The 26240-nt window shown below is 42.3% G+C and overlaps 1 protein-coding gene across 2 annotated transcripts in view; it reads left to right on the top strand.

Annotated features, from left to right (window-relative positions):
• Positions 1 to 22218, top strand: part of SYBU (syntabulin) — a 39718-nt gene extending 17500 nt beyond the window's left edge. Inside the window, exons 1-5 of one of the 2 annotated variants that reach the window (XM_033512421.1) lie at positions 13373 to 13454; positions 15255 to 15357; positions 17724 to 17927; positions 18901 to 19050; positions 20204 to 22218. In XM_033512421.1, coding sequence (XP_033368312.1) covers positions 15317 to 15357; positions 17724 to 17927; positions 18901 to 19050; positions 20204 to 21302 — 1494 coding nt within the window. In that variant the 5' untranslated portion in view covers positions 13373 to 13454; positions 15255 to 15316 and the 3' untranslated portion in view covers positions 21303 to 22218. Of the gene's footprint in view, positions 1 to 13372; positions 13455 to 15254; positions 15358 to 17723; positions 17928 to 18900; positions 19051 to 20203 lie in introns of those variants that run through there. The other variant, XM_015618205.3, reaches the window with a different exon arrangement.
• The last annotated feature ends 4022 nt before the right edge of the window (positions 22219 to 26240 follow it).

Below are 26240 nucleotides of genomic sequence, written 5' to 3'. Positions count from 1 at the left end.
GTTTCAAAAAGGGTCATAACTGGGAATTTGGGCATTAAAACTTTATTCTGTTCAGATGAATGGGAAAATCTCAGAAGCTTCCACCACACAGAGCACCTACATTTGTTGCACAATAGGCAATGAGCAGAAATTGAAAAACCTGAAATTCCATCTGGACACAAGAAAACGCTTTCTTTTTTTTTTTGTCTGTGGTCAGACAGTGGCACACATTGCCTGGAGATGCTGTGGAATCTCCATCCATGGATATAGTCAAAACTCAACTGGATATGGTCCTGGACACCTAGACTTTTTTGAGTGGAGAACTGGGCTGGGTGGCTTCAAAAGATCCCTTTTACCTCCCAGTGATTCTGTAATCCTGTGCTGCTAAACTTTTTTTTTGTCCTTTAATAGTGCATCAGCCAGATTTGTAGTTAAGTAGTTGCAAGGCACAATTTTTTTCCCTGCCCTTTCTTGGCCACTTAAGTTCATAAAAATGAAGGTACATTGGGGAAAAAAAAGTATATTTTAATAATCACTATTTAACTAAAAATGTTATTTAATAAATAGCTAAGTACAAGGCAAAGTAAGTAATTTTGTACTCAATATGTGTTTCCTACTTTTTCCTGGTGAATTTATTAAGTCAGCATAAATCAGCCTTGGGATAGGATGTCCCAGTCTGAACAGATAATTCTTTGAAGGCTTTAGAACTATTAGAAATCTTAGGAGAGACAGGTGGAGCAGAATATATTGCCCTTACTTGGTTGTGAGGATTCAATAGGTGCAGGTCCTTTTTTAGTCAGTGTTGGAGCTGATAGTGATCAAAAAGGAGGCAAGGAAAATTACCCTAGAGAACTGGAAATATTAAGACTAGAACTTAAATAAGCCAAACAGATCAGAGAAGAAATACAAGTGTTAGCTGCAAAATATATTTGACCTGTTAACAATGTCTAGCTGTTAAAACATAATGCTTTTCCTGAAGTTTGGGGGATTTTTATTCTTTTTAATTGTCTAGTGTGTGAGGATTAGATTCCCAGGACACTAAATGTCCAGGAACTTATTTCTGGGAGTCCCCTCTAAAACCAAGGGTAGTGACTAGTTAATCCATTACTATCAAATCAGCAGATAAATTAATCCATATTGCTACTTTACTTCCATGTCTGTCTATATTCTAAAGGCAGTCGCTTTGGTTATTTTAAAAACAAAACATAAAGGTTTTGATTAAGGTTATACTCCTGGCATCTGTATGTATTATTTTACAAGTCTTCTGTCAACTCATTCCCTCATTTCAGTCTGACTGTGGGAATAGCAATGTCTGACTCTGATGTGTGTGTGTGCACTTCACTTGAAAAACATGAGTTGGTGTGTAAGTTGTGTGAGAGGATTGTCTTACAGGTAATTCTGGAAATTTATTTCACTGTCAAGAACTTCCATCTGATTGCATCATTTTGCAATGATAGAACTTTGTTTTATCCTGGAAAGATTAATAAAACATTATAAAGACATGTTTTACTGGCACATTTATCCAAGAACATTGTATTTGGTATTTGCATGACTTTTCTTTATTCTCTGTACCAAATTTCTGTGAGCAGTTGGAAAATAATAGGTCTGTTGTCCCTGTTGTTCAGGACCAGCAGTACAGAATACAAAAACCTAGTTACAAAATGTGCTAACTTGAACAATTCCTATGGCACACAAAGAAACTCATGAATTTTTTTAACTACTGGCTAGGACACCTACCTATTACAATGAAACACTTCTTAAAATGCTGATGGTGGTGTAGTGTGTATTCTAACACAAAATCACACTGTTTGATTGTTTGAAAAAAAACCCAAAACAAAATTAATGGAAAACTTGTATTTGGAGATAGCAAAGTGCCTTGACTGATCCTTAAAACAAATTTGCATTCTTCATTCCATCCCACAAAGGTAAGAGCAATGAGAAGACTGGTGTCTGTCTTTTTGCTGTAACTTATTTAACAGCACCTCATAACCCACATTCCAAGACTTCCCCTTTTCTTGGGGGAGGGATAATTTAGAACAAGGGTATATCAGAGAACATTTAACCTGGTTAGAAATGCAGTATTTAATCAGTGAACACCATGTTCCCATCCTGTAACCAGTGATAACCATATTTGAGTAGTGAAATTGGGAAATCCATGCTTCCATTCCTAGGAATATTCAATTACTTAATATGTGGCTGGCATGCATAAGAATGCTGAAATTAGTAAATGAGATACACCAGGTTCAGTGTACTTTAAATAATTGATCATAGAACCAAAAGAGGTTCTGAAGATTGACCAAGTGAACTGAGTTGATACCAAATGATGGAACATCTTGCCTATGACTGACCATTAGTTCTTCCCTTAAATTACTTGAATTAATAGCAAAGAATCTCTTGATCTGACAAAGTTTATTGATAAGTGTAGAGCACAGATTCTCTGACAGGTACAGAGGAGGTTGCAAGTGAAAAGAGGAAGAGCGAAAACCCAGGTTCCCTGAGTAATTTAAACCAGATTAGAAGAGCTTTAACTTGAGCATTATATAGTTAAGCCACTTGATATTTGGCAAAGAGTAGATACACAGTGGTCAACTACTTGTGCTTTTGGAAGGCTTTTGATCTGTTTTTTAAAACATCACCTTGTCAATAAAAAGGGAAGCATCTTTCTCAGATACAAGCACATGCTTTGAATGCTTCACTTCTATCTCACACCTGATAGCAGCCATTATAACCATCCTGACATTCAGATCCAACTGTAGGCAACATTTGTTTCCTGTACAGTTTGTCACACTCTTCTCCCTTTCTAATATGTGTATTTCATCATTTCATTTGTGACACTAAAGGTTCTGAGACCATTTTCTAATACAGAATCTAACAAATACAGTTGTGGCAGTTTTCTTCAGTTATTTTGCTTTTCTTCTTTCTCTTCACTTTTCATTTTGCACCCACACAAAATAGGTACTGCTGATATTCTAAACAAAAAAATGCTTCTGGACAATAATTCTGTATGTCCTGTCCTCCTGCATATCTGACTGCTTTACTTTCATGTCTTCTGCTATGGAGCTGTGCAGATTTGCTTGCCTCACCTGCCATCACAGGGAGTTATTAAGGCCTCGGTTCTGTGGGTCCCAGAGGAGCAGGGTGTGCTCTGGGGAGGATGCACATGCACATCTCACTCTCCAGGAGTGAGGACATCATGTCTGGATTCCAGCCCATGCTGTTCTCAGAGCTTGTGTTTGGGAGCTGAGCCCAGAGGGACCTTACCCTGCAGAGGTTTGGTGGTTGTAGCAGTCAGTAAGGTCTGGAAGGCGGCCAGCCTGTGAGGTTTGAGGGATGGTGGTGGGGGTGATACTGCTGAGAATCTGGCATTTGCAAAGCCCAGCCTCCCCTGCATACTCTGGGATATCCAGATTCTAATGGCCCCTTGGAATATTTCCTTCTAGTTCTAGACCCAGCACAGCCAGTAGATCCTGTTGGTTGGAGCTTCTCTGTCTGGAATAAATCCCTCACCTTTTGTGATGCAGAAGAAGTCAAACATGAATCTAATTGTCTCCTTAGACAGCCTTCAGTAGCAAATGGGGTCTGACTTTCTCTGGTCTAAGTGGTTGATTCCATTGCTCAAGGGACACAAAACAGCTTTAGCAGGTGAACCTGCCACTTCCCTTGTAGGGGTTACAGGAGCTATTTTGGAGGTGAGGGACATGTGAATTCATGGTCTTCATCCAAGATGAACAGAGCAGATATGGCCCTAATTCAATTCCCAATTTGTGGTGTAGGAATTATCTTTGCCTACATGAGTGTACTAAAGTCCTATTTTGTTTTAAAGGAGGTAGAAAGAATTAAGCCACTGTATCTGGTGTGTGATCCTTCTGACCAAATGTTAAAACATTTACTTAACTGATTATGTTGAGTGAGCATGGGACTGAGGTTGGCTCAGACATGGGAGACTTCCATGTTTAGTCAGATGAATCCTACCTGCATCTCCTGTGTCCTCATCAGGCCTCTGACACCTCTGCTGTTGGCTCTTGCTGAAGTCAACCATAGTATCTGTGGCTTTTCTTTCTCTTTTTTGGCTTCTTTCTTTTTTTAATAGAAAGGGAAGTTCTTAGACATTCAGTTGTGGAAGAAAGTTTGTGCTTGAAAAGCACACATAGACCTTCAAGTACCTCTAATTAGGTGCTTTTTCCTCTTCCATTCAACTCTGATAAGCTTAGGCACTCTCCGTTTGTCCACTTTGTGAGGACTGCTTCCCAAGCTGCCTAGTATTGCAAAGGGAGATTCTGAATCCCACTTTGCACTACAGATTCACAGAACTTAAGTATTTTTAGGACTAACTAAAGTCCTAAAGCTACTAATTCACACTGAAGTGAAATAAGTCCTTGTAACTTCTGAAAAATAATACTGGAATATAACCAGAATATAAGTATTTTAAGCAAAAGATGCTTAGAAAAGTAGGTAAAAATTGTTGGCATAGCAGTAGGTTTTTAGTTCAGATTTATACGTATTTTAGATTTAAACTTCTAATTTAAACAATTTTGCTTGAATTGATGGGGAAGAACATGTTCAAATACACAATTATTTCTTTTAAACATGAATAAGCAAAATAGAAGCTACAAGTAATGCTTCAACTTCAAAGCATTTCATAGTATTTAACACAGATCTACAAGTTCCTGTTCAAGCGGTATACAAAAACCATCTTTTAATTCTGTGTCACAAATTTTATAATCCAACCCCTTCTAAAAAATTGTTTTAGATGTTGCTAAGTAGAGACATAGGCAATTAGTGGGTAGGCTGCTGCCTCTCGGGACATATATTTCTTTGTTCAGAAGACTCTTAGAGTCAAGAAGTGCCCAGATGTCACAGCAAAAATAGAGGATCCAAAAAAGAAGCCAGCAAGTTGTAAAGGAGAAATTGGCAAGTAAAAGCTGAAAGCCTGAGTGCCACCTGTTCTACATAGTGACCTGCCCAGCTCTGGGCTGGCCACCTGCAATTCAGAGCCTTGGCCAAAAATCTGCTGTTGCATACCTCCTTCCGTACTAAAAATAAAAGAAATAAATAAAAGGATGTCCACGTTGCTTAGTTCAGTAAATGGAAACTTAGATTTAGATCTCTTTGTTGTATGTATTTTGGGGGGTGGCCTGTAGCACAAAGGAGAGGAGTGCCCTAATACAGAGCCGCCGAGCAGGCTGAGGGGATGCGGGGTGCCTGCTCCCAGGGAAGCTGTTCCGCTTCCATTTAGTTTCTCTTTCGCTGGGGGTTCGGAGCTGAGTTCCCAGCAGGCACACGGCAACTCCTTTGTCTGTCTCTCCCTGGCCCATTAATTGTCCTGGTGCTGCTCAGGACACACAGAAAGTGGGACAGCCGCTGTTCCAGCGAGATGGTGGCCGAGGCTGCCTGCGGCCTGGGGCTTCACCTCGCGCTTGGCCCAGGAGAGAGCCCCTGCCCGCCCTGAGTGCAGGTGGGAGTGAGGAGGGGAGCTGGGCTGGGACTTCTGCAGGGAGTGCCTGGGATGCTGCTCAGCACCAGATCCCTGCCACACGATGCATCCTTCAGGCCGAAATGATGGCAATGAAGGTCTCCCGGGGCCTGCGGGGACGTGCTCCTGCATTGGGGAGACAGCTGAGGGCCTGGCGTAAGAGGGGCCCTGGGGTTTAGAGGTTGGTATTGAAGATGGCAATAGCTGTGATCTTTAGTAAAAACAATAAAATTCTTTTTGTATATCCAAGCAGGTTTGTTTGGGTTTTTTTCTCCTCTGCTAATCCAGAGTGGAATTTGAGCCAGAAAGGACCAACCAAAGCAATGCTATACACACTGCACGCTCCTAAGTATTTGTTTTAAAATGTGTGTGAGGTCAACATAGAACATGCCTTGAAATTTGTGTATTTACTGCAGTGAGTTTTCTGTGCCTTGTGGTTGCTTTCTGTGGGTTTTTTAATTCACAGAATTAAACACTGTGCATACGAAAGAGTCCATTATGAATCTTCCCTTAGGAATACTTTTTGTCCTCAGCTTTTAAATTACAATCTGTATTATTTGTGCCAATGTTTAAAATAGCTTCCTAACTTACCCTGGTTAAAGTATTCTGAACCTACTCCAGATACATTTTACTATGCACAACTCCCACTCACTATGAGTTTTTATTCCAAGTAACTTTTCATGAAATAACATGCATCACAGCCAGAACCCTGTGTTGCTGTTACATAGTTTTCTTTACAGTTTTCCAGCTGTATTCCTCCTCCCATGATAAACTGTGTTGTTAGTATGCATTTTTATCTTAGAATAAACAAATTGCATTCCCTTAATCTCATTTCATAAACAGTGCCCTGTAATGCTGTTATCATTATTGTTGACCTTTTTTGGAATTTATCCAGGTTATTAATGCCTTTTTAATGAGAATCATGGGATTTAAAGTGTTTTCTGAGCAGTGTTTACTCAGGAATTGATAGATTATTTCCTTTTCTATTTTTCTTTCTCCTCTTGCTTTTTTGTCTGACATCTTGCTATGTTCCAACCAGAGCTATGCAAACAATTGATTTGGAGGTTGCAGCCAAATCAAAACATAAAAGAAAATCTTTGTTTCAAACTGAACAAAGGCCATATTCAATCTAAAGTATTTTGAATTTTTTGGGATCTATTTTTATGTTTTACCCCGTTTTTAAAAGAAGGAAGGCATTTGTTTTCATAATTAAAGCATCATTTCAAACAGAAAGTAGAAAAATCTGCTTTTCCATTTTTCTGGCCATGTTTAACTTCAAATCATAAATATTTTTAGTGTTCTCTGATCTGTTTTTTTTAGGTGACCAAATTACTACCTAAAAGATTTTTTTACCTCAGAGTCATTACTTCAAATCCTTAGAGCAGTATTAAGTGGATAAATCTGTATATTCCTCATGTTTATATATCTGTATTTATGCATGAGAATGGAAAGATAAGGGAATGTCTTTATTTTAGTCAGGCAAATCTCACTTACTTGATTTCACTGTCGTATAAAGGCTTTGGTGAGTGGGTGGTGAGTAGAGTCAGAAGTGGAAGGTCGAGCATAAGCAACTTACCAGATCTTTGCAGATGGTGGTGTCATTTTAAACATTTGGCCTATTTAAGCAGTGGTATTTTACTTGCTTTTGCATACCTAGCTATCTAAATCCTGATGAAGCTGTGCTTTAGATGTCTTCACTCCATTTTGGTTCTCCCATGAAGTTAAGAATTCTGAGCTTGGGAAGAGCCTAGGAGAAAGGAAAAATGAAGTCCAGTCCCTGTTCTAGTAAAGAAACAACAGTACTCATAAATAAAACCCAGCAGACAGAAAAATTAGATAGAAGTTGCCCAACTTTGCTAAAACTTCAGATTGCAGAGAATAGTTTTCTTATCTGTGTTGTGTGCAGGGTGGAGTCTCCTGATGGACGTGGGAGCTGTGGAAAACTCAGGTTTGTATGGATTTCACCCATTTAGCAGGGGTTAATGAAGATAGGCATTCCAAACTATGCGGTTTTAGGGAGGAGCTGGAGAAGGGCATGACAATCTGCAAGGATGGGACCTCATCTCTTTATCAAGTTCTTACTGATGGATGCTGTGTTCCAGGGGTGTGATGGGGAGATCATGTGCAACATCCTCCCAATGCAAAGCTAAGCCTGGCCCTAAGAATCCCAGGTGGAGCTTGCATTTCCCCAGTAAAGCACACAGCATAAAAGAGCTGTCATTGGCTTGTTTTGTGTGGATCCTGATTTATGTGGTGTAGTGTGAAACATCCACCCAGGTCTTTCAAAAGAGACACTAAACTGCTCATCACTTTTTAAGGTGACCTGCTTCTAGGCATGCACAGAAACAAGAGTTTGTGAGAGTTGAGAAGTTTTGCTGAGTGAGACTGGTGGGAGGTGGTTCCTAGTTGAGATGGCAGTTAGGGAGAGCACCAGTTCCCAAATTCCCATAACTTCCCCCAGGATATGGAGACCTGGCCTCGTTTTGTACATTCATCCTCCAGCCACTGCAAGGTGGACATCACTTCTTCAAGGAGTCTCAAATGTACTGCCTTTAATGTGGCATAAAAAAATAACAAACCTGCCTTGTAATAGTGTAGTTTATATACATCATTACATAAAATGTATTTAAAATAAATTAAAATTCTGCCAGGTTTGTTTCATATTTTATTAGTATTACATTGTCTTATTTCCATGCTGAGGCACTTCATTGGTCATGAGGACAGTGTTCCACCGTTCTTAGATTCTGTAAATAATAGGAAGCTGTTTGCTTTTGAAATCTGGGCAGGCTGAATGTTTGCTAGAGCTGGTGGAGTACAACTTGACCACACACCTGCAGGAATCAATAAGCAGAAACAACACAGGCTTCTTGTCTGTTCAGTAAGAGTAAAAAAAAGCAGCAAAATTATGGCAGTCATAACTTGAAATGCATTGGCCTCAGACCTACCTTAGATTTGTTACTGTAAAAAATATAGTTTATGCAACCAACTGGGTAAGGTTCTACTGTTCTTTTCAATAGATGGCACTTGAACTTTATTTATTTTTTTGTAATAATTTCAACATGTGTGTTACAGTAAATATTTTATTAGCTTACAACAAATTTTGATTTTTATCCTGGAATTTCAGGGTTGTTTCATCAGTTACCTCCCAGATATGTTTCTCCTTCCAGTGTTTTTCCCTTGCCTGTTGAAAACATGTCAAACTGATTTAAAATGTTTTATGCACTTTGTAATGAAAACCATATGTCTTATATTAAGGGTGATTATGCAAAAGCTTTCACTTGAATCAGGTTTTGCATGCAATTTCATGCACTTGCAGATACACTGTGCCCGTGGGCCTGTGCAGCTCCTTGCTGTGCCCCAGACAGCTTTTCTCCTCCTTGCACACAGGAACCAGATTTAGGAGATGTGTTGAAGGGGCCTCTGAAAGCCCTTTGTTAAACTTCTGCCACCAACGTGACGGGAGGGCTGGGATCTTTTCCCAGTCTGTGATGAAGTTTGCTGCCTCTCTGTGTACTGCTAAGTTATCCCTGCCAAAGATGACATTTTCCAGTTCCTAAAAATACTTCTGACCAGCCTATCCATTTCCCTTCAAAAAGACCAAATAGTACTGCCCGGTACATAAAAAAATCCCCTTGGGTGATACTGCATGGGTATAAAAAATAAATAATAAAAAATAAGTGTCCATAGGTGGATGGAAGAAATAATTTATAAAACTGTCAAATGCAAGTTAGCATTATGTTATACAACTCCCGGTGTATTTTTTGAACCTCCAGTCTCAATGTTTGTATTGAGGTTGGTGTAGGAAAGGAGCATCTTTCTGTCTCTAATAACAAAGAGCCTTTTTGTTTGAACATGAAGATAAGTTCCCCAGACTGTTCCCTTCTGCTCCATGAGCATATGTTCCCCTGACAAAGGTCACTTCAGGCTGAGAGGAGTGAAATTATGGAAGCTGCTTTTAAGGCATTGGTAGAATGGCTCAAGCTCCATATACAAGCACAAAAAAATAATTAGGTCAGGCTGACTTCTGTAAGAATAATATCCTTAAAAATACATAAAGCAACAAAAAACTCCAACTTGTAATGCTCTTTGTCTATTCCAACATCAGCTTTTGGCTTCTCTACAAATCAGTGAATTAGAAACAATTAAGAAAAACACAAACCAGATCATAGTGATATGCAGAATATGCATGATGGCTCTCAGCCAATGTCAGTAATTATTTTGTAGTGACTGTGTTTTGAGAGAAGAGCTTGATTGATTGTGGTTTCACAGAATACATAAGTCACATTATGTATTCATGTTGAGATCTGCAATGCTTATAATTTGCATTAGTGTGGTTCAGATTACTACTACAACTATAGTACTTAGATCAGAAAACTGCTTAATGAGATTAATTATTTGATAATAATCCTTCTTTCAAAGTAAAAAGAATAAGCAAGAAAAATGAGTGAAAATCAATATAAATAATCATTTATAAAATTGCATTTAGGTCCAAAGACAGGGAAGCACGATCTGTGTTGCAGTCCTTCCCAAAAGGCTGTCTGGTTTTGCCCAAGTCTTCTTGCCCAAAACATTTGAACGATCTATGGAGACCCACACCCAAAGTTTTGCTCCACATCCCCTCTGACTGTGTATCTGCCAGCTGCCCAAGTTCCCAGCTGTGACTGGGCCAAGCACCCAGCTGAAATGTGACCACAGACCTGTCTGCTGGGGGAGTGCAGTTGGGTCCACCCAAGAGTGGAGAGGAATGGCTTCATTCATTGGCCAGTGCAGTGCAATAGGGAAGGGATGCCAGACATTGCTGTACTCAGTTTCTTGCCATTATTCATGGAGCACAACTCACAAATGTGAGTTTGATGACTAAACCTCATAAAACCAGAGGGCTGATTAGGTACTAAAATTCAAGATTCACAGCAGAGAGCTAGTGCTACCAGTCCAAGCAGTTAGAGCTTGAGGAAAAAGTCTGAGTCCAGTGCCTTCTTTAGACCAAAGGAACTCAAATCTACACTTCTCCTAAAAGTTCCTGAACCACTGCAATTTACTGGGCATCCTCAACTTCCTCCCCTGATGTTAGAACTCATTACAGTGGAGAGAGTGATACAGGCAGAGGCAGAGCATGTGTGAGCAGCTTCTGTCACCAAAGATTACATAAATCCACATGGAGGAGAGCTGTGACCTGTTCCTTGCTCTCAAGGTTATACCTGCTTTTACCCAGTTACTGTTCAGTGTGAAATGTAATAGTTAATTCCAAAATAAGAGCCTCCCATACAATAATCCTAAGTCAAACAAGTAATAAAGTCAAAGGCCAGGAACTGGAACCAAAACCCACTGTCATCTATGGTCTTGACACTTTGAATTCAGCACATTTCCCACTAGGAGACTTGGCCCTTAAAATGGGTCATTTTTAAGGCTGTTATCTGAAGAAAAGCCTGGAATGTTAAAGAAAGATGTCATTGCTTCTTTGCAGCTTTGGTGGTTTTCTTACATTTTTCAGTGCATGTGAGCAGTGTGGTTTTCTTTCCTAGATTGTTTGTGGCACACAAAATCTATCTTGCAGGAACAGCCCCATATTAAATAGAAAAATAAAAGCAGCATTAGTGGTTCCTGGAAATATACTGCTTATGATGTTAAATATTGGAGCTAGAGATGTAGCTGTGAGTTAAATTGAACCAAATCTTTTAAAAATACAGGCTCTTTCTTTAGTGGGCATTACAACTGAATTCTCTCTACTTTTCCAGCTGCTTCTAATGACTTTGCTGGATATTTTTTCACACAGTCAGGCCAAAGTTCTACCCATGGGGTCTCTAAAACTAGCTGTCTAGAGAGACAGCATGCCACGTATTTCTCAAGTAGCTGCACCAAAGAGGTTAATATGTATGAATATTTTGGTCACTTTGCTGTATAGTGCTTTTGAAGGCAAGAAAGCTCAGCAAATTTAAGTGCTTTACATTTTGAGGACAAGCTGTTTCTGTCAACGCCGTTTTATTTACAGCTCTGTTTCACTGGCTATATGCAAAACCTACTTCAAGACTGATACACATATAAAGAGGTCATGTTTATGGAGTCAAAAGAGAGCTAAGCTCTGTGGTTTATATACCTGGTAGGCCCAATGTACCTGTAAAAGGTGATCAGTTCTACCTGTAAGAGGTGTGAGTGCAGTGTGTGTGATGCAGTCGGACAGCTGTTGTCCTCGCACTGCGGCTGAGGCAGGGTTAGGGCTGAGGCTCCAGTGGGTGGTGGCTGCCCTGCACAAACAGCAGCTGGTGCCAGCTGGAGGCGTACCTGGCACACGCAGCTCCTTCTCCCGCTGCTCAGTCCCGCCCCCGCATCTGTAATTGCATCATTTGCAGGGTGGGAAACCTGCCCTTGAGACATTCCTAAGAGCCTCCCAGTTGGTTCCCATGCTGCGACAGGCGAGTGTGAGCTCCCCGAGCTGTGGTGGCCGATGCCACACGCGTCCGCCGGACCGTGGTCACCCTGTGTGCCTCTGCCCGGGCTCGTCACGGGCAGCACGGCAGCTGGCACGGCCTCCCTTCTCCTCGCTCGGTGTCAGCCGAGCCCGGTGACTGTCGCGATGCTGTCGGGGCACAAGGAGGCGAGAGGCAGCACAGAGCGCGATGCCGCTGCAGAGCGCTCTCAGCTCGGTGCCGCAGCCCACCGAGCGGTGAAGTGCGGGGACGGCACCGGGCTCTGCAGGGTGTCACTCTTGCTTCTCACATACCCGTTCCCGGCAAAGAGCAACCCTGGAAAATGTGACGGTACTTCGCTGGCCATCCTTGTGCTGTTCCTCCCATTGCACAGAGCAGTGCCGAGCTCTGCTCCCGCGGCGTGGGCGTGCTGCTCGGAGCCCGCTGCCAGGCGGGGGGAGGCGGGAGGACGGGCTCCCCAGCATGGCTCAGGCTGCCTCCATGGGCTGGGACACCGATGGCTGCGGCGTGGAAGAACATGAATGAGTGAAGCCCAAATGACATACGGCTGAAGGTGGTGACTCAACCTGTTGCATCTTTTGCAGCAAGGGGTTAGTGAGACACTCCTTTTAAGAGGAAAGTCTGTGATTGAAGCTAAACAAGTGTTATGGCCAGTTAGGACAAAGGAATGCGGGGTTGAGAAATGTCAGTCTCTTTCAGAGTTAGCACTAAATTAATGGGCTGTTCTGGGGCTTACATATGTGAGCTTTTGTCATTACATAGTTACAGTGACAGAAAGAGTCAACAGGCGTTCTTAGGAAGCTGTCAGCCTGGAGAATGGAGTTAGGAGAATGAGAAGCCGTGTTCAGCCCCTGCCTGCGCTGCTGCTAAGACGAGGAGTTTCATGTTTTGTTAAGATATTTGTAAGACAGAAGTCACGCCTACCCAGGAGAATATGTTGCAATGGATATTTTATGGATAGATGCCATGTTATTTTGCTGAGAGATGTCTACCAAATGGGAGAAGATATTTTTTAAAGTCTCCTAATAGCATTTCTGTCAAGCTCTGCTACACACAAAACTGGCTTGAACATCATTTGTACACTTGGAACCATCACTAGCAGTGACCCCTTTAACTTATAAAATGTTCTCAAAGATCCTATAAATAGCCACATGCCTAATTTTAAACATAAGCAGTCTCCTGTGCTAAGTGTTAAGCTTGTGTGTAGCTGTTATTAGAACTGGGGCCAGAAAGGTTAGTTCATGCTTTGCAGACACAGTTCTTGGTCTCAGATGCGGTTCAGTCTGTCGGAAAGCTCTGCTGATGGTGGGGTTGTGTTTTCAGGCTCTGCTGGCTCCTGCCAGCAGTGCCCAGCCCTGCAGCTCTTGGTGCTCCAAGCCAGGCAGGTCAGGAAGAGGCGCTTGTTAAGCCTTGCCACTCGGCAATGCTTTCGATAGCGAGATCTGATTATGATGTGATCTGCTTACCCAGAGATGAACCTTGGCTAGGGCTCCTGCTCTCTGCGCCACAGCCGGGACTTGGGGAAGCTGCTGGTGTCTTGCAAGCGCTGGAATGTTTTGGGGACCCAAACACCAGAGGTATGATATCTGTGTGATGTGTTTACTTGTTTGGGTCTTGTTTAGAAGAGTAGTTTTGAGTGTAGTGTGATACCAAGAGTGTACATTACATGGAGCGTACATTAGTTTTGTAGATGGGGATGTTCTGTTTATTAGGAAAACTCTGTTGCATCTGGGAATGTCATGTCCCATGATCATTTTGCTTCCCTAGGGAGAGGGTCACTCACATTTACATCTGTAAACATGATATAAATTCCCTGTGAAACCAAGTGGCTTTGCTGCTTTCCTTCCCTCCCCTTGCAAATTTTCACGCAGCTCTGATCTGGTTGTGGCTGTGGTAGCTTGGGTCTTATTATCGGGGTGTTGTACGGGATATGGAGCAGGTTAGAGGTGCTAGAGCTGGGTCCCTGGGATCCCCTTTTGAAGAGCTAAGCTTTGTATCTGAGCACTTTGAAATGAAGCTGAGGAATATCCTGGGATGGGCTGATGCAGAGGCACAGAAAAATGTAGGCTGGTCTCAGATGTCATGAGGTAGGGAAAGTATTGGGTTAAATCCAATCACACCTTATCTTAAGGCCAGTTGCTAAGTGTTGCCACATGGTAAGACTGGTTGCTGGCTGTCTCAGCCTCTTTAAGGCTGTGAAGCCAGGTTCTGACAAAGCCTTTTCCTAGTCTCAGGTGTTCAGGGTGAAAGGTGCGCCCTTTACCATCAGTCCTGTGAAGAATTTAAGAGAGATTGAGGTCTAGCTGCAGTGGGAGGATGATGGTGGCTGCAGCTGCATCTTCCCTGTGTGGAAAGGATGGTAAAAACAGCAAGTTTGCAGCTGGTGTCTTGGGGATGTCTATCCATGGGACGACATCCAGAAATTCCCAGGTGAGACATGCTCCCCTTGGTCAGCTGCTTAAAGGATGTTGGAGAGTTATTTCAATCCCCTCTGCTCAAGTCACCATTCATTACTGTGGCTCTACAGCATGAGACCTGGGTATGGCATAGAACGTTTGCCATTGGACTGACAGGTTAGAAAAAAATTATAGCTTTGGTATTTTTTTTTCCAGAGGATAAGATTTTCTTAGTACATCTATCTGCTACTGACCTTAGCAAAATGAGAGCAGTTTCCCTAGTATATGCCAGAGCTTGTGAAATAAAAGCTGTGATCCATAGAAAATCAGCAGTCAGACAGATGACTCGGTATCTGAGACCTACATGTGATTACTGGATTATTTTAAGGTTATTAGAACTGCCTCACTATGCTTCTGTACCACATGAAAACCTGCATATGTGTGTAGATAAATATATAGATATACTATAGATACATATAGATATGTTAGCCTCTACAGGTTTATAAATATATATATATATGTACATTTATGTTATCTCATAAAACAAAACAGAAGCAGTGAGCAATGTTTCTGTATGGTTTAAAGCATGAGAAATATCCAGTTACAGCAGTGTGTTCTAATCACTGTGTTCCTGAAGGAGCCATGTGAGCAGCCTCATTCATCTATCAATGGCTGTGAGGGAGCAAACAGGTTGTCACAACACAAGTGCTCCTGTCTGAGACCTAAAATGGCTTCTGTAGTGTGAGGGTTTTGTGTCCAAATGTTTTTTTCTGCTCTGGCTGAAGTGCCAGTTTTGAAGAAATGTTGAAAATCTGGAACAAATCCAGTTCTTGTCCTCAGGGATGTTTGAAAATCCGTGCAACTTCTGAAATTCACCCAGAACAGACAAAGGAAGGATGCTTGTGATTCACTGTTATTTTGAAAACAATCTTTTGAGTTATAATTTCCATCATGTTTTCACTCTTTCCTTTTCCTTTCCAGGCAGTGAAGCTGATTTTAGCTCTTCAAGCAGCACAGGCAGTATTTCAGCACCTGAAGTCCATATGTCAGCTGCTGGAAGCAAGAGATCTTCTTTTTCTCGCAAGTAAGCAAAGCAATTTTTCCTGAATGTTGCTAGTGCAAAGACAGACTACTGTGTAAGGTGTTGCATTTTTAAACAATCAGGTTAACACAAGGCTCTTGGGTAGCATGCTGGTGAGAACTGCAATATAAGAAAGAAAAAAAATTCTGTATTCAGTGCACAAAAATTGTCAGTATGCCAGATCAGCCAGCTGTTGGGGTTTATTTGTTTATTCGTGGCAAGTGTGGGAAATACAATCCAGGCATTGGCTGGAGTGGAGGGAGAGCTGGGTATGTTAGTTAACAGCAGTATTTCTAACCAGTTAACCTAAACCTTCTGGTCTTAGCACTTTGTTTTATCTCTGTCATAAATTGTCAGGTCAGCTTACACCTTTCCAGATCATGATCTTATTTTTTGTTTTAAGAAGTAGACAGTATTGCCTTTGATGTTTTTTTATTTTTATTATTTTTTTCTGAAGTACCCTTGCCCAGCCTACGGGCAATTTAAAAAAAAAAAAAAAGTATCATAGTCACCTGTCTAAATGAACTGTTCATGAAAGATTTCTGTAAGATTTCTCCCTGTCATTTGTAAACTGCAAATTCGGACAGCTTGAGAATACAGGGGCATTGGGATGGAGCAGTGCACGTTGCGTTCTGCCCACGCAATCCCTGCTGGTTACAGTTCGTGGAGCAGGAGGAAGGAGTTCAGATGGACAGGACTGGTTTCCTGCCATGGAAGAGCTGGCAGGCAGGCTGGGACCGGCAGCAGGAGACCCATGTGCTTGAGTCACACAGGCGTCTTGAAGGCCACGATGTGTCCCGGCATACAGAGCTCATCAGAATGAGGCTTTGAGAGCGCTTCCCTATCTGAATCATCAGACTGTTAGAAAAATAAACACTACTGAAGTTCCCTCTAGATTACATCTAGCAAGGAAAGTTACTGGCTGTGGGAAAAAATGGTAGCAAGTATAATATGAAGCCCTAAAATCATCTTAATTTCAGTAAGATTCCGTATAATTTCGTATACTACTGTGCATGTTAATATAACTTTCAACTAGAGCATACTGGCATCCTGGATTGGACAGAATTCCTCTGTAATAGGCTCCTCCAGATGCGCTGCTATGTTAAGCACAGTCTCTACAAGTTCTACCACACCAGAGCTGATGATACACTGTATAAACTGGAAAGAGATAACTCCTTTGCAGTATGTTCTTTTTTAACCGTTTGACTTTACTTGCTATGGAATACTTCAGTGTTGTCACAAACCACAGCCCTGTACTTCATTGTAAAATAATTACAAAATCACCCAAACCACAGCAGTGTGATGAAGGTTCGCAGCAGCCACTCAACCATCTGTTCCTTATAAACTGTTCCATTTGCAGAGAAGGGAAAAAACCAAGTGAAACAATTTAAAGAAGACATGTTGCTTCATAGTTCTGTGGTATTTGATTTTTTATATTCAAGCCTGGCGGGGTTTGCCTTTTCCTGGTATTTTCTGATTGATATTTTTTTTATTTTATTTTTTTAAACCTGTCCTTTCATTACCATTTAGAAGAACAGCTTCGATGGGAGAATGAAGGTAGCAGTGTAGTAGTGTAGGATGACAAACCAAGTGAGCAGGAGAGGGACACATCCCAGGAAGCTGGCCTCAGAGCACTCCAGCCCTTGGGCAGCTGTCAGGCAGGGAGGATACCAATTGCTTTCAAACACACACAGTTGACAGATTCTTTAATAAAGAATGGTAAAAGAAAGGTAAATATGTATGAGAAAAACTGGAAGGAAAAAAGAGAAGACTGTGCTTTCCTTTGTCTCTTTTAATACTATTTCAGCCTGCTCTCCGTGGGGTTCAAGCTATATCGAAGTGAATGAATAGCTGACCATGACAGATGAAGCACCCAGTATGCCAAAGGCAGAAAAGAGCAGTGGCCCAAACAGAATCTGTTTTCAGTGCACACTGTGATCCCCCAGGCTGCATGCTGAGGAGCATGAAAGCAGTCTTACAGCAACCCTCCATGCACAGACACCACTCTGCAGGCCTGGCCAGGGAGAGCTGGAGTGTGGTTCCTTTGGCATTAGTCCAGACCACAGGCCTCTCATTACTTAACAGAGTCAAAGATTCAGGGAACATGGATGGTCTGATGAAGTCACTGGGAGCTGTGCTGTCCACAGAGAGATGTAAAATGGCTGAGATTTCCTTAGAACACATAATTCAGACTGAGAGCCCCCTGCCAGTGACAGAACGTGCAGTGGCTGATCATGTCAGAACTTTATTTCTTTCCAGCCACTCACAGTTATCTCTCTGGTTTATTGTTTAGAGAACTTTGTGTGTAAAGTAAGACACATAATGGGTTGTGTGATGAGAATAATGTTTTCACCATTTTTGTTCTCCAGTCGTGGTCCTTATGGTCGGAATAATGGATCCTTATCCTACAAGTCTGGAGCCAGTCCACCCGCTTCACACGGAAAGGACGCTTCATCAACACTGTGCAAAAACCATCTGAGTCCTGCTAACATCCATCAGAGTTACAGAGCTTCTTCAGCCAGCAGCAGCAACTCAGGCTCATACAAAGGAAGTGACAGCAGTCCAGTGATGAGGCAAGTCTGTGTTTCAGCCTCCTGGTGCTGGGTCCATTGACACCCTCTGCACTGTATTCTGGAATCAGCTGTAGGAGTTGGCATGCAGGTCATCTTGCTCCTCACCATAGCTGTGATGCCTTGTATAGGTGACTTAGCAGTCAGCAAAGTTCTTCATACCCTGTAAAAGCTCTATTGTTTCAGCACTGTAAAATTCAAGATTACTTTGAGTTAAAGTCCTTTGCAGTTGGCTTTCACTCCAAGGCAGGCTATTTCATGCATTTTCATGCCATCACTTCTTATGAGGATTTACTGGTTCATTTGTTGTAGGGTTCTTTTCAGTTTGGAGAGAGTTGGGAGGGGTGGTGTAGGAAGCATGATACACTTGGGTGAAAATTCACCCCGCCTAGCCTTCGGCACCTCCCTAAGGAGCGCAGTTTCCTGCACAGGAAAGAACACAGATACCTGCCAGAGCATGTGACACGTTGCAGTGAAGAAATGGCCACCATGCTACTGCTGTTGCCCTCTCTCCCAGACAACTTGGCAGCCAAGCATGTAAGATACACACCCAAAACCAGACAGGATGAGTGTAGTTTTCAGTGTGCTCAGCTTTATAACTCCTGTGTGGAGCTGAACTCAGTCCTTGGGCTGCCTTGCCTGGCTGTCTGTAGATGGGTGCCCTTGCCCTTCCTGCTCTTGGGCACACCACCCATTTGAGGTGAAGGAATGGCCAGGTATTTTAAAGTTAGAAGCCTCATTTGATGTAATGACAATGAAGCCAAGTACAATAAATAGTAAATTTTGCACTGTAGCTAAAAATCAGCTGGTTCCTCAGGTACTTTGATTTGCAAGGTGATGTAACTTGTGTGGACACTGAGGAGCCCCAGATGAGGCAAGGTTTGCATTTATCCGTCAATGGGATGCTTTTCATTCTGCCAGGATGTAAGAACTGTAAGAGTGATGGAATGTGATGGTTTGTTTTGGATTTTTTCAGACGATCAGGGAGATACAATTCTTGTGGTGACAATCACAGCATTAAGCCACAAAATCCAGAGCAATATTTGACTCCTCTGCAGCAGAAAGAAGTGGCAGTACGGCATTTGAAAACCAAGCTGAAGGAATCTGAAAGCAAACTTAAAGAAAGGTAAGCCTCACTTCAGAAATCAGTCAGAAAGATTTATTTGGGAACATTTAGGGGTGGTAAACCTGAGTGGTATTGCTCATTTCTTGATCAATGAAGTTTCCATTAAGAAATTTGAAATATTAGGTTGTTTTCGGTATTTCAGATTTCAGAATGTACTAAGGGAATGCAAAACAATGAGTTTATCTATAAATCTAGCTCTAAATATGTCTCTTTTTCCTTTTTGGAACTTTCACAATAGAATACTTTAAAAAGACAACTTTTTACAAGTCTGATTTAGATTGAGACCTTTTATGCATACAACAGTTTCTACCTGCCAGCGTGCATTACCTTAGCATCCTGTTCTACCTCTCAGTGAAGTAGGGCTGCAATGTCCTCCTTCTCCCAGTGAAAGAAAAGCTCATAACCAGACCACTGTGCCCATTTGTGTTTTTGTTGCTTATATACTGATTTTTTCACAATAGCCCTTTGTATGGATGCTGAGCAAAGAAATGACAATGTGCATTATGCAGCAACAGATGTCTCTTTTAGTGAGACTGCACTCTGAGAGCTGGCTCTCCAGCACAGAAAACCCAAGGGGGCACAAAGGGTTGTTTGAATGGAGCCCAAGACAGAGTTCCAGGGATCTAGTGCTCTTCCTCTGCATCTGCAAGGCCTGGAATTGACATAGGAGTCCCCTCTCCCCCACTTGCTCCCCATGTGCTTGCAGCAGCCTCTGGCTCCCTGCTGAAAGCCTGCAGACCTGAGCTCCCTGGCTGTCTGAGGCCAGCACTGGCTCTGGAGGTACTGACAAGCTGCTGGCAGGCACCAGGGATGCATCCAGGCAGCTGTTTCCCATTTCCTCCAGGGCGAGGCAGTAGGGGAGATTTTAAGCACTACACTGGTTAGACCTGACCTAGAGGTCACCACCTGTGCCTCAAATTGTCCAGGATCACAGCACAGCCCACAAGGCTGCTGGTTTTGTGGGGAGGTCAGTAACTCCCATTAACAATCAGCTGGCATAGACTCTCTCAGAGGTGGCCACAAATGGCACCTGGAGAAATTTGCTTCCTTCTTGGAGCATCTCAGCAGCAGAGCTATGGCTGTGGGGTGTGGCCTCATGTTGACTTTAACTGAGCAGTCAGCAGAAGTGTCACCTCATTTTATTTTGTTACAGGGAAACAGAAATAGAAGAGCTTAAAGCTCAGCTGGGACGAATGAGGGAAGACTGGATTGAGGAAGAGTGCAATCGTGTGGAGGCAGAGCTGGCCTTAAAGGAAGCAAGAAGTGAAATTAAACAACTTAAGCAGGTTATTGAAAGCATGAAAAACAGCTTGGCTGAGAAAGACAAAAAAATTCAGAAATACTTCGTAGACATAAACATTCAAAACAAGAAACTGGAATCTTTGCTGCAGAGCATGGAGATGGCTCAGGACCACTCTGTGAGGGATGAGCAGAGCCTGGAGTACACGAGCGACTCAGAGGGGAAGCTGTTAGCACTGTGTGCCACCCTGCCAGACAGCCCCATCACAGAGGACCAGGGTCTGGAGGAGGTGGCAGACACTGATCTGCTCCTTAGTGAGGACAGAGCTAATGGGACTGACTCATCTGGAGAGAGTTTGATCGCCACAGCCTCTGAGTTGAGTGATCCAGCTCCCTTCAGTGCTGCTGTAAATAAAGAGATGCTTGAAATCATTCTGGATGGAAAACTAACTTATTGCCAGGAGGAAGAAAAAAGCAACATGACAGTGGAACAGGCCATCCAGACTGACGTGGTGCCATATAGCTTAGATGTGGAGCAGCTCATTCAAAACATCTTCAGAGCTCAAGACACCTGTCCTCTAAGCCCACCTTCTTCACTGAAGGAATTGGGTGAATTTTCTCTTGGAAGCTTCAGTGATTCTGGTATCATAGTGGACTTAACTCCAAGTGATCCCAATTCTGCCATCCTTTTGTCTCCTATGGAGTCTCCATGCAGAAAGGTGGAGCACAGAGTTAATGAAAACCGTTTCATGAAAGAACTTGATTTTACAGAAACTCACGATGATGAAGCCTTTGAGTATGTTAATGCAGGAATAAAGAGGAGATACTGGAGCAGCAGTCTCCTTGGGGATCTTCTGGCTGTAGCAGCCCCTGTTGTACCAACTATTGTGTGGGCTTTGAGTACTCAGAGAGGAGGAACAGATCCTATTTACAATATTGGAGCATTGCTTCGTGGTTGCTGCCTGGTGGCCCTGCACTCTTTACGCCGAACACCCTTCAGTATCAAAACCTAAAGTCTACTCTGTCCCTGGGCACCAACTGGCTGAGGCAAAGAGGGATGAGATAGATCATAAAAAGCTACTGTATATTCTGGCAGAGTCCATCATTTGGTTTTGAGTATTTGATTTGCACTATAGATCAGTTCAAAAACATGTTCTTTGTTTAAAAAAAAAAAAAAATAAGCTAAACCTTGTACTTCCACAAGATGTTTTTAACAGTACTGCTGCTTACAGAAATAGTCCTCCTGGCTGGCAGGCACCATGTCCCTCCCTTGTCCTGGTGACTTTCTTGTGCCAGCACATCTGCACAGTGAACATAACCAGGAAAATCAGGAATTCGAGCCTATTGCTCTTTCCTGTTCCACTGCTGAGCTCAGTCACTCTCCCTGGATGGTTCACTGAGCAAATGTACAGGCATCTTTGCACTGGCTCAAGGGTAGTGTGAGATGGAGGGAAAGGTGGGGTATTTCTCTAGACAGCACTATCCTTCCCTTAGGGTATCACACCTGTGCTCCAGAAAGCATGCTAACGCTTTCCATTTGTTGTCCCAAGTGTCAATTCAATTTAGAGGTAAAACCCGTATTCCCCAGGCAGCTTCCAGCACATCGTTCGTGCCTGTCTCATGTAGTGCTCTTCTCAATTGTGCAATTGCTTGAGCATTCCACTGGTCTTGTGCGTATACAGGGACTGTAACCAAAAATGTACATTGTTGGGAGTCTTAACACTTGTTACAATGATAAGTATAGGCGTGGATACACTTCAAATCTTAATGTTGTTTTAAAGTCTTTATGTATTGGAACCTGATAGTCTCTTGAGCCCTTTGAAATACTATGTATAAATGTATTGTGTTTTAACTTATTGTTTATTTAATTGCTTTATTGTAAATTACCTTTATAATCACAAGTTCAGTAAAGCATGATAGAAATGTCAAGTGTGTGTTTTTCTGTCAAAAGGTATAAAAAATACCCCATTCTAGCTGAGCTGTCAGGTACAGGCCGAGCTAGAGGAGGTAGTGTGTCAGGTACTGTTCCAGGAGAACAGAATTAGACTGAGAAAACCAGAGTACACTTCCAAGTGTAAGCACTCACCAGTTAAAGGCTCCAGCTGGGCCGCAGCTGCACACACAACCTGCTTTGCTGCCTCACACTGCATTCACAGATGCAAGTGACCTAATCTTTAACCCAATGCAATCATCTGGAAACCTGTAACTCCTCAGTGCTGCAATCGCAGAACAGTATCAGTCTTTCTGGCATTTAACCCATCTGAAGTCGTGGTCTCAGCATGCATGCACACTGTGACCATCAGAACATGCACTCTCCACATCCAAAACCTACAATCTGTGGATAGATCAGAGGACAGCAGTGCTACCCAACAGGCAAAACTGGGGTTTTTCTGATTCCACCCAAGTCTTCAACACCACCTTTGGCCATTCGAACCTCACTGGCCTCCTTCAACAAAACAAGTGTAGTATTTCCTTGTGTGACCCAGAGAAGAAGGGTTCCAGGGAAGCCCGAGACTGCCATGTATTGCACTGCAGCTTTTGGGAAAGAAGCTATGAGTAATCCACAAAGGAGTGTAATTGGCCACGTGTGGGGAGCATTTGCACCACTTAAGAGGGTGATACACAGAAGTGTCTCCCACATCTTTCATGTCCCTGTGATGCCTGCGTGGTGAATTATTTCGTGTTTGCAGTAGAGATTCTAGAGGCTTCATTAAGCATTACATTAAGGAGGAGAACTCTTAACAGATCATCTGAAGTAATATAGTCCCCATCTAACAGAGATGGACATTAGAGCATCTTGCTTGCATTTCTGTAACTTTGTCTTCCATGCTTTCCCACCTTCTTGGGTGCCTGCAGCCATCTGGCTTGTCTTGTGACACTGCTGCAGTTCATATTGCTCAAATGTCACTTTCAAAAGCTTTTAAATTATAGGGACATTAGGGCCAAAATTACCAGTCAAAGGTATTATTAATGTAAATTTTACACAACCATGGCATTTCAAAATTCCTGAATGTCTCTTCCTGGGACTGAAACACGTTACAGAAAATTTTATTCTTACATCAAAATATGTCTGTGCAGGACCAAGACAGCAGTATCTTACACCTGATATTACCAGCTTCATTACAATGTTGGATTTTTCACTCACAGCCATTATTGCTTAAGTGATCTTTGCTTTGAGTGACAGTGAAATGCACCATAATTTAGAGGAAAAAGTGATCTTTGGTTCTAGATGCATTCACAGGTGACTTTTTGGGGGGTTTTTGCAGGAAGAGGCAACAAAGTGGCAATAACCTACACTTATGTTTAAGATGCCAATAGGCCGATCTCATAACCAGAACAATGCCAAAGTTTCTTTCTGCCCTTCAGGTTCTTCAGTCAGTTCAGCTCTCATTAGGCATTTAGCTACTGTGCTCATCAAGAGGTGACATCATTCCAATCACATTCGTGATAAAAGTGTTTGCTCTGATCTCTGTCCAAAATTCAGTTACCTTCAAAGCCTCTGCCTTTCCTCCTCCATACTGCAAGGACACAGCTTAAGCTGCCCTTTGTTAGAACACACCTGAATTACTATAACGCACCAGTCCCAAACTTTGGTCTTTGTTCCACAATCCATAGAGCATATGCCAGCTGTTGCCCCAAACATACCAACTTAGCTTTTTTCCCTCTCATATTATACCTTAGTCATGTCTCACCTGAGTCTCTCTGGTGCTGTACACAGCTAGGGAAAGATCATCAGCCTCCAAAGAGTTCAATAAAAACCCCCATCTGTATTTTTAGGAAACAGTTTAGAAAATGCTCATACCTATACCTGTACCACACTGGGAAGTCTTACTTCACAACATGCAGGTGCAGAGGACCTGCAGCTCATACACTATGGTTAAAATAGTGGACACCTGAATTCGGGCTTATGGCACAGGAACCAAGTCAGCTCCTTTCTGGGCTGAAGGGATGCATGTTCATAATCCCATTACACATTTTCTTTCTAATCCAGGAACAAAAAAAGCCTTTCATATTCAGTTTAAGAGGTACCCAGCATGCCCTGCTGCTGCAAATGTTGAGGTTCAGGCATTTGATTCCCTTCCCACCACAGATTTCTCTCGATCACAGAATCACAGAATGCACCAGGTTGGAAAGAACCACAGTGGGTCATCCCAAAGCACATGGCACAGGATTGAACCCAGGCAGTTCTTGAATATCCTTAGATAGGGAGACTACAACTTCTCTGGGTAATCTGTTCCAGTGCACACTCAACCGCACAGTAAAGTTCTTCCTCGTGTTGAGGTGGAACTTCTTGTGCATCAGTTTGTGCCTGTTGCCTCTTTTCACCCTTGCTTATGTCCTTTTCACAAGGCTGTTCCTAATTTATAATTAAAAATCTCCTTCCTTTCCCTGCAAATCAATTCTTTTAATACCAAACTCCAGAAACATATTTAGGACTGTTTTACGTATGCCCTATATAAGAAGTATTTTGCTCCAAATCCCTTCAGACAAATGAACACAAGACCTGGCAAGCATGAACAATTGCAGCACAGTCAAGGAAAGGATGATTTTTCAGTCATCCTGGCAGGTCAATCCTCCACAGTCAAGAATATCGGTGAAACCAATCAAGTCCAGCTTTCAGCCAAGAAATTAAAAAAAAAGAGCATGTGGCCAACAACCAAAATACAAAAGTGAAAAGGAGGAGCATATGGCAGCAGGAAGGAAAGACAGGAAGTATACACAGGCATGTACAGGATCCTCAAGAAAACTCAAACCAATAGAGAAGATAGTATGAGAGCAGCAGCCTCACTAAATTTAGCAAAAATGTTTTCATATTTATCAAGGATAAAAATCAAGATATAGGAAGGAGGAAAGGAGAGCACAGGAAAAAAAGATGAAACTGATAATATTGCATGGCTTATGACCACTCAAGACACTTCGCCAAGAACAGTGTCCTCCCTACTGGCACCATTTCAACACAGGGCAGAGATGGGGGAATCTCTAGAACAGCTGTGCTCAAGTTTGGCAGGTAGATGGAAGGAAGAACAGCAAAGCAGTACATAGCAGTAGGGAAAAGCAATGCAGCACTCTCCCCATGCAGAACGTGACAGAACTCAAGGGCTTTTAAAATGGCTGAAAGCTCAAAGATCAAATGTGCTTTCATGATGTATTCAGAGGCTTTGTTTGCAACTTAGTAACTGGCCCACCTCTTGTTATTTTTAATAAATTGTATTGATTTATGTCTATTTTGTATTGTCTCAAAAATAGCAACAGTAATCACTAATTTTCTAAGAAATGAGACATAGCTTCCAACAGATTCCACTTTAAACAGGCAGTAAGTAGATAGCCAGTTTCCTTGCCCTGTGTCAGCAATAGCGAAGGAATTGAGACTGGTACCTCCTTGCTTCTTGAGTGCTCCTAAAAGGACAAACATAGATTGTTATTAAAGCTTATTCATCGACTTTCTCATCTCCATCCCTTATCAGATACTTTGAGGTGTGTAGTAGGAGCAGATTTGCTTGCCATACTGCTGCACTGAAGTCTGCACTTAAAAGTAATCCATTCTACTCCAGCCAGAACACTTGTGCAGAAAACATGCATGGCAGTGTTGGCTTCAAAATGTATTTCAAAATTTAACATCTGAAAATTTCTGTCGCAGCAGTTGATTTGTGCAAGATTTGAACTTATATGACATGTATACTAAACATTTTTAAAAACTCTTCTCTGCGAAGAAAACCTTTAATCCTTACTGTCTTGTTTTCTCAATTACTGCAAGCATAACCTGTGCCAGAACCCATTAGAACTCAGTTACAAATTCTATTTCTGTAGGCAGGAAAGGTCTAGTCACATGCCCCCGCCACCTTCCCATTCTTTTTTAACTGACACTTCCTGTGCTGTCCCCTGGATGAACAGGAAACGAGTCTCATGTGCAAAATGTGCTGACCTCACTCATCTGTCGTAAGGTAAGAAAT

Source organism: Parus major, chromosome 2 (genome assembly GCF_001522545.3).
Source record: "Parus major isolate Abel chromosome 2, Parus_major1.1, whole genome shotgun sequence".
NCBI lineage: Eukaryota > Metazoa > Chordata > Aves > Passeriformes > Paridae > Parus > Parus major.
Note: the sequence above shows the minus strand (reverse complement) of the source record. Positions and strands in the feature narration are given on the sequence as shown.